The 8,762-nt window shown below is 40.1% G+C and overlaps 1 protein-coding gene across 2 annotated transcripts in view; it reads left to right on the plus strand.

Moving 5' to 3' along the window:
- The window catches only part of UBE3D (ubiquitin protein ligase E3D), an 89,486-nt gene extending 81,006 nt beyond the window's left edge, over positions 1–8,480 (plus strand). For both annotated transcript variants that reach the window (XM_057412471.1, XM_057412476.1), the window contains one exon: positions 6,817–8,480. In XM_057412471.1, coding sequence (XP_057268454.1) covers positions 6,817–6,837 — 21 coding nt within the window. In that variant the 3' untranslated portion in view covers positions 6,838–8,480. The remainder of the gene's footprint in view (positions 1–6,816) is intronic.
- Positions 8,481–8,762: the final 282 nt, after the last annotated feature.

Here is an 8,762-nt window from a genome sequence, read left to right on the forward strand (position 1 = left end):
ACCCCCAGGTCCCTCTCTCCTACACTGCTCTCTAACAGGTCGTTTCCCAACCTATACTGGAACCTGGGGTTGTTCCTGCCCAGATGCAGGACTCTACACTTTCCCTTGTTATATTTCATCAAGTTACTCCCTGCCCAACTCTCCAGCCTGTCCAGGTCTCGCTGGATGGCAGCACAGCCTTCTGGCGTGTCAGCCACTCCTCCCAGCTTAGTGTCATCAGCAAACTTGCTGATAGTACACTCAATTCCCTCATCTAAATTGTTGATGAATATATTAAATAATACCGGTCCCAGTACTGACCCTTGAGGCACTCCACTAGATACAGGCCTCCAACTAGACTCAGCCCAATAGACTACAACTCTCTGGCTTCTCCCCTTCAGCCAGTTCGCAGTCCACCTCACTACCTGATCATCCAGACCACACTTCCTCAATTTAGCTGTGAGGATGCTGTGGGAGACTGTGTCAAATGCTTTGCTGAAGTCAAGGTAGACCACATCCACCGCTCTGCCATCATCCATCCACCGTGTTATTTCCTCATAAAGGGCTAAGAGACTGGTCAAGCATGACTTCCCCTTGGCGAAGCCATGTTGACTGCCCCTCATAACCCTCTTGTCCTTGATATGCCTTAAGATGGCACCAAGGATAAGGTGTTCCATCACTTTCCCAGGGATGGAGGTGAGGCTGACCGGGTCCTCCTTCTTGCCCTTTTTGAAGACCAGAGTGACATTTGCTTTCCTCCAGTCCTCAGGCATCTCTCCCGTTTCCCAAGACTTGGTAAAGATGATGGAGAACGGTCTAGCAATGACTTCCGCCAGTTCCCTCAGCACCCCATGGGTGCATCCCATCTGGACCCATGGATTTATGGATGTCCAGATTGCTCAACTGATCTCTAACCCATTCCTCATCGACTAAGGCAAACCGCTCCGTCGACCTGACTTCATCTGAGGTCTCAGGGGTACAGGGCTCTTCAGGACTGCCCGCAGCAGAGTAGACAGAGACAAAGAAGGCATTCAGTAACATGTAGTATTGTAGAATTTTTTAGTGATCTTTTCAAGTGGCTCATATTCCTCTAATCACATTTTTGTTTGAAATTGGTTTCCATAGTAAAGAATTTAAGACTTGCCAACCTAGTGGTGTGAAGTTCTGCTGCTATGAGCCCAGGCTGGTGGTTCCTCCAGCCAGGGAGCTTGCAGGCTACCACGAGTCCATCTTAGGGCAAGTAAATCATACGCCTTCAAGGTAGGTTTGTTTCTGGCTCCTCTCATTCTTCCAAGTAGTGAATATGCTGCCTTACTCTCCAGTTTCCTCTAAAAATGCCTTTGCACTTCCCAGAAGGAGCCTCAGAGGTGTAGGGGTAATATGCAACAGCTTGGTAACATTCAGTCTGGAAAAGACAGCTGCTTTTTTATGGGTCTGTGGATTCAGTGGGAGCAAGTGTAAATATAGCAGTTAATGTTCTCTCACGTCTCTGCTCATCTCATGCCATCTGCTTTGTGTCCGTTCATTCACACTGGTGCCAAAACGTATTTCTGGAACAGGTTATTTGTGCATCAGTGGACTTGGTCCCAGATTGTTAGGTGAGAGCAAGTATGTAAACTGTGCAGTATGGGTAGGCAGGCAAACTCTTGAGCTGTAATGTGTGCCAATAGTTACTAATCCACACCGTAATGGTAACAGCTGTGAGACATTGCTGCTTCTGGTGGTGGTGCAGCAATGGGGAGAGCACTGCTGCACCTCAGAAAAGGCAGTTTTCCTTTGGGTCTCCCATCCCTCAATCAGCAGCTGTGGGAGCACCAGACTTTGAGTGGAGTTCATCAGAAATTAGATATTTATGGGGCTGGGACCTTGATATGCTGCAGATGCTTTAATCCTCTGACTTCAGGATCTATCTTTGTTTTACAGGGGTGAGAAGTGTATCAGGCGGGACTGTGGCCTTTTCTCTGGATGTTATTGCACATTGTTGCTGTAGTTGTACCAGTGCATTGTTAAATACAGGATGCGGTGGAGGTGTGAAGCGGTGGTGGAGGTGTTGGCCTAGTTATAGTCACAGGAACGTGTTCATATAGTATCACAGAATTATAGAATGGTTTGGGTTGGAAGGGACTTTTAACGATCATCTAATCCACCCCCCACTGAAATGATCAGGGATATGTTCAACTGGATCAGGTTGCTCACTTTCTCTGATTTTTTTTCAAGGTAGAGGTGTATACTATGTACAGGGCATCTTGATTGCACTGTAATTCCAACCACCTAACAGTTGTACTAGCTGTAATTATTAAGGCTGAAAGCATAAGACTTAGCACTAGCCATAGCTTTTGTGGCAGCACAAATCTCTATGTGAATTTGACTTTGGTATGAGGCTATGAGTAAACATTATCTTCCAAATCCAGCTGTACGTATGGAAAAAAAACCACTATTCTCAGCTTTTCATTCCTTTTTCCACCAGAGTTTCATCTCTTCCCTTGTTTGTGTGAGCCCTCCCTTTCTCGTTTCTAGGATAAATCAGTCCAGTTAGTGCAGCATGTTGGTCTGATTTCACCACGCAGTTGGTAGAATGCTTGAAATGCTGTTTTGTGGGGAGAGAGGAACAGTAACTTGCACAGAGGGATACTGTTGAGCCTGTGAAGGTAATGTCTTTCACCAGCACAGCTGGATCTAGAAGCAGAGGTCTCCTCACAGCTGTCCATGTCTTTTGGTGGAGGTTACTCTTTTTGTGTGCACATGGATGGCATAGCATTGCTTGGTTACCTGTTAGCCTTGGGTGGAAATGAATACAACATTTGATGTTGATTGTAGGCTGCAGCCTTACTGGCATATAATCAATGGTTGATCTGCAGTCGTTCAGTCATGCCAGATTTCACCCTAGCACATGTACAGGTTTAAAGCATGGGTATTTCTTTATGTACAGAATGTCTCCTTGCAGTACATACGATTTAAGATAGTAGGTTTTGTTCTTCTAAAACACAATGTACTCTTAAGAAGTGTTTGTGGTAGTGTTTCAAACTCTTCAAAGAAGGCAACAGTAAAATGTCTTTTATGTATTTAAGTTTCAGTTCAGATCCTGGTGGTGGAGTTTAGTTCTTTGTTGTGGAATGGAAAAGCAAACCCAGGGCAGTCATATTTCAGGAAGCGTTCATAGGTTTAACAGGTTCGTTTTCTTCTGCTGAAACTGAAGCATATGTAACTACTTTCAATCCACTATTTTCCTCTATAATTACACACAAGTAAACAGAAGTACAATTCCCTCTCTAATACTGAAGAAAAAATCTGTAGTACATCTTCTACCTACGTTTGTTTAACTCTTTGAAGAGATGTAGGTATTAGAAAGTCTATGTCCTCAGCTTTGAGACGTACATAGAGATCTTTGTTTATGCATGATTCACTTGTTCTCCTTTAAAGAGAATGCAAGCATAAGGACAGTTTAAAAATTTGTGATAGAGCATGGGAATGCATCTTCTGGCATGCGGGTTGTTTTCCTGTTTTGTAGAAATAAGGATCTGGCTTCATTTTAGTTCTTGCAGCTGATTGAAAGGTTGAACTGCTTTTCTTTCCCTTAGCTGAGAAAAGAATTTTCTCTTAGTGCTCTGTTTCCTGCGTGTGTTGTCAGCTCCACAAGACAGATTGTATGCACTGGATTTGCAGATTGCATTTCTTTAAAATGTATTGTTTAGCTGCCTCTAGTCACGCTTCTGCTGCTCTTACAGCAGTCATCCACTCTGCGCGCTCACCCAGTGCTACTGCTTGGGCAGAAAAGATTTCTTTCCAGTAGCTTCTGCCATCTGGAACCACCTTCTTTTGTTTTCCTAGTACATTTAGGTTTCCATAGCTTTTAAAATATTTTCTGAAATTGCAACTTTTTTCTTTCACCTGTTCCTCTTCTGTGTTTGACTTTGTGACTGAATGCTTAATTCAGTAGAAAATGTCCTTACCCTGCTGTTTTCTGCAAGATTTTTTTTTTGTATGAAGCCAGGAAAAATGCTTTGAAGCAGAGCTTGATGAACCCACAGAATGGTTTGGGTTGGAAGGGACCTTAAAGATCATCTAGTTCCAACGCCCTGTCACGGACAGGGACACTTTCCACTAGACCAGGTTGTTCAAAGCCCCATTCAGCCTGGCCTTGAACACTGCCAGGGATGGGGCAGCTGCAACTTCTCTGAGCAGCCTGTGCCAGTGCCTCACCACCCTCACAGGGAAGAATTTCTTCTTCATGTCTAACCTATATCTCTCCTGTTTAAGGGGGAGAACTACTTAGTCCCACTTTCCCAACCTATAGTATTTCATCTATTATGTAGAACATAAACAGCTTATGGTTTACATGTGTTGTCCTTTTTTTGTTGGGTATGTCAGTTGTAGAGATGATCTAATGTATTCTTTTCATTCACATTGTTAGTAAATATAAATACAGACACTGATAAATTATTCCTTTTGATGTTTTTTAATTTATTGGGCAGTAGGAGAGCCTAGCAGTCTAGGAAAATATTGTGTTACAAATAATCCTCTCAAAGGAGTGACGAAGTATATTTCATGCATTATAAAATATAGCAAGTAGTCAAATTAAACAAGTATATCCACTCCAGTGAGCCCTCAAAACTGTGTATCAAAGGAGCCTGCAATCTCAGGTAGGAAAATCTGCTTGAAATTTTGGCTCTTGTGTATTGAGATGGTTATTGCTCTTCTTGATCTTGTTTTTTCTTCTTTGCAATACAAGGACAAATTTCTGACCTTGTTACAGTCAGTGTGGGTTTTGTCTTTGATTTAATTGGTGCCAGGATTTCATCCCTAGCCTCTGTTACTTATGACTTCTTCTGCATCTGTAAGACTTTACATTTGCTATTAATTATGCATCTGTCTCTATTCATCTGAGTGACTAAATCGTGAGAGGGGTGACAGGCATATTGATTTTCCTTTCCATTTTATATCTTTGAGGGTAGGAATCTTTGGCCTAGGGGGTATATTTCCCTACACGATGAGTAGTCTCTAGCTTTTGCAACACCCCTTGGTTGAGCTGACAGAAATGTTTTTCATGTAGCAACTTAGTTTTGGAAAACGCAAGTTGAGCTGAATAAAAACAGTGGGAATATGTCAGTGTGACATTCATGGGAAAGCAGGCAGACTTCTACCCTGGCCAGCCAGCTGTTTGCTGGCCAGCTTTGCCTATAGAAATTTCTAAAAATTTATGTCCTACATGAAAATTCTTTCTGAATTTTAGTTCCATTTGGAAGAAGAAAAGAATGGTTCAGAAACATGGAAGCTTTTGGGGATCTCAGTTGTCTTAGCTGTTACAAACTCTTCCATGTAGTAATGTTGCAGCTTCCTAGTAGGTTCCTGCTGTTAGTCTTTGGAGTAGCAAAAGAGATGTTCAGGAAATAAGATCACTTGATTTTTTTCTGTTCTTAACCAAGAACTGCTATTGTCATGTCCCATTCATTGCCTCATAGTCCTACTATTTTACACCTGAATCCTTTGAATGAATATTTTTCTGAGAAGCCTCTTAGATATGTTAAAACTTGGTTAATTTTTCACATCCTCCATAGCAAACACATAACTCTCTCTTAAACATTCTTTGGGCATAGGATCCAAAATAAATGTTTTCACTCTGTTTTGCCCTCTGTTCTGAACACTCCTTGATATTTTATGCGTTAATTCAATTCCTTCTGGTTGATCATGCTTCATGCATTCTTTAGTCACAGCCTCAAGCAGAGTGGTGATTGAGGGTCAGCTCTGAAAATCCAAAGTGGTAACTAATGGTGATTTGAGTCTTCACTGAAGTGACTGTTGAAAGGTCTCGGAGAGAAAACAGAGGAAGTGTATGGTTTTTCTTGTGTGCTTTTTATGGGGTAGGAGAAGCAGGTTATATTTTCAGAAGACTGGTGCTTTTTTTTTTCCCTTTTTGTTTTCCCCTATTTTTTTTTTTTAATTGCCCTTCTGTTCATCTTTTTTTTCTGTCCTTGTGATCAGCAAAGTTCTCAATTGAATATCAGAAGTAATCTCTTTGGCAAATGAGAATCTGGACATGTGATAGTGTTTCTAGTCAGCTTACTTAACTTGCTGCGTTACTATCCTGCAGGTTCTAAAGAAAGCTAAACACAAATAAAACCATACAGGAGAAACTGATACATGCATCTGACCAAGAACAAATTAGCTGGGACACCAGATATCCTATAGGTCTCTTGTATTCAATAGATCACCTTCACTCTAAATAGCTGTTAGACATGACAGCGCACGAAAAAGAAGAGGTACATCATTTGTTGTCTTCTGATCATATATAAGTATTTTCTTCTCTCCTAGAGTAGGTGTTTTGGTTCCTATTCTTTTTAAAGTATAAGGTATTTTTTCTTGATGATTTTGGACTTTTCATCAGGACTTTTCGTCCTGACTTTGGAATAAGTATTTCACTTATAGTGATAGCATTGTTCAAACAAGCTAATATTCAGCAAAACGGGGAAATGTACCAAAATTTAATATAAGCTAGTTTCAAAATAGTATCAAATAACATTTTAAGTTAGACAAGATGAACAACTTGTGCTTTGGTATTCTGGAAAAAAAATAAGGTTTTGATATGTAGTTCAGAAACCTGTGCAGTGCTTGAGCAAAAAGAGTGATCTTGGGACTTTTAGGAGACAAATTAGGTAGAAAAGTGGTGGGAAAGTAACACTGCTCTCAAATATAGCCTCCGCTCTCTCATTATGTTAGAGTGTGTTTTTATTTTAAAGTGAGATGATTATAATATGTTATATCAGTTACTGCAATGAAATATATTTGTTTTGCCTGCAGTTTTGCAACTATTCACATTGTTGGGTTTTCTTCCTTTTACAGGTTGCCTTTTTGAAGATGTGAAGAACACAGATACCTGTGTGGAAAACTATTCTGAAATTCATTTTCAGCAGATAACTTTGAATGGTGTGACTTCTAGAAACAAATCCACTGGTGATAAAAAACAAAATGGGGGTGTGGTATATTATTCTTCATATCTGGATGTGTTTCAAAACCAAAGACAGTCTTAACTTATGCATCCAGTGCATTCTTATATGCCGTTCTAAGAGAGACTTACCTTTCAATCCTGTCGCATCCAGACTGTAATGGTTTCTTCAATGCCAAAAAGGAATTATCTTAGTACTACCTTTGTCAGACAGTACTTGATGTGACCTATATGTCCTTAGGAAAATTTACAGCTGATAGCAAAGAGAGGTTTAACTATATTTAACGTCATAGTTAAATGATGTTAAATATATTAACTAATGTAAGTTTATTACTTTCTTTGCTCTAGTGAAGTTAGAGGTTCAGTGTTAAAACATGAAATCTGTTTTTCGTCACACTTATGTTTATCATATATATTGTTTCCAAATTAAGGTTTACCTTCCTACTTGAGTGTGAATGAAGAGAGTTTCTGTATTCCTACACCTCCTGCAAAATTCTCTTAAATCAGTCCTATTTTGGAGAATCAAAGTTTTATGGTTACTTGGAATAATTCCTTGAACTTAAAAAAAAAGAAAAAAAGTGCATGTGTGTAAAGGCTGGCCTTGCAGAAACTGCTGGAGGTGAAAACTACTTGTAGCAAGTCAATACAGCTACTCGAAATTGACGTTCTCTCTTGTGGATGCTCAGTTGCCTTCCATGGGAGCAGCAGTGCATTTCTGTGTTACCATTTTTGGTTTCAGAGTTGATTGCTCACTTAGTTGGCAGCAATTTTTGCCCTCCTTTGTCCAGAGGAACAGGATTGTGTAAGTGCATAGTCTAAGGAGCAGAAAAGATGCCTCCTGGCATTTTTGTCTCAGTTCCTTCTTATTGGGATGTACTGCTCTGGATCTACAAGGTGGTGATCCTTTAATATCAACCATCCCTATTGGAGCCCTCATCCCTCCAGGGTCTCATTGCATATCTGCCTTGCTTATCTGTAGTTTTCCTTAAACAACTGCTCTTGGCAAATCAGTAAGATACTGGAATGGCTCATCTGACCTAGTGTGACAATTCTCATGTTCTCAAAATGAGTACAGAAAGGTATCCAAGCAGATTAAAGAAGAAAAAAAAAAAGAAGGAAAGAGCCTGTTTATGTAGGCTGACGTTTTCAAAGTCCATTGTTAAACTCTTAAGATAAAAAGATGCTACCTTGTTGGAAAAGCAGCTGTATTTTGGGAGAGCGGATTCTGGACGGAATATTCAGGAATCTTTGAAAATTCCTGAATTTCAAGGGAAGTTAACATGCTGTTCACTCATTAAATGATCACAGTGTAGGAAGTGACCCTGCAAAGTGTTGGAGACCTTCTTTGGGTTTTACACATCTAAAGACAAGTAGCCAAGGCTTCCCAGCGTGCAGTGTGGGTATCTTCTTACTTTCTGTTGTTATTTTAGTTGTCAATATTGAAGGAAGAACAAAAATATTCTGAGTTTTCTATTCATGGACTAAATTATCTATCTTCAAGATATTTTGTATAGGCATCAATGTTTAGCCATTTTATGAATAAAATATATTTTCTAAACCAGTTTACTGTTTGTTCTGCTTGATTTCTATGGCTGTTTCAGCTTCCCAGAATACGACTGAGCAATTTGCAGATGAAAGACATTTGTATCACACAGAAATACTCCAACTTTAAAATCTTTTCCAATCTATTTAAATGAGCCCTGTTACGGTTTTGCATGTATGGAGAAATCTTAGGTCTGGGAGTACTTATGCTTCTCTGTCATGTCCTGCCTCATTTGGTACTGTGGCCATAAAAAGTTAATCTGCCTCTGGTAATATACATGATTCCAGAGTAATGAGTGCA

Source organism: Pezoporus wallicus, unplaced genomic scaffold, assembly GCF_028554395.1.
Source record: "Pezoporus wallicus isolate ANWC-B61680 ecotype Strahan unplaced genomic scaffold, APGP_CSIRO_Pwel_v1 contig_4788, whole genome shotgun sequence".
Taxonomy (NCBI): domain Eukaryota; kingdom Metazoa; phylum Chordata; class Aves; order Psittaciformes; family Psittacidae; genus Pezoporus; species Pezoporus wallicus.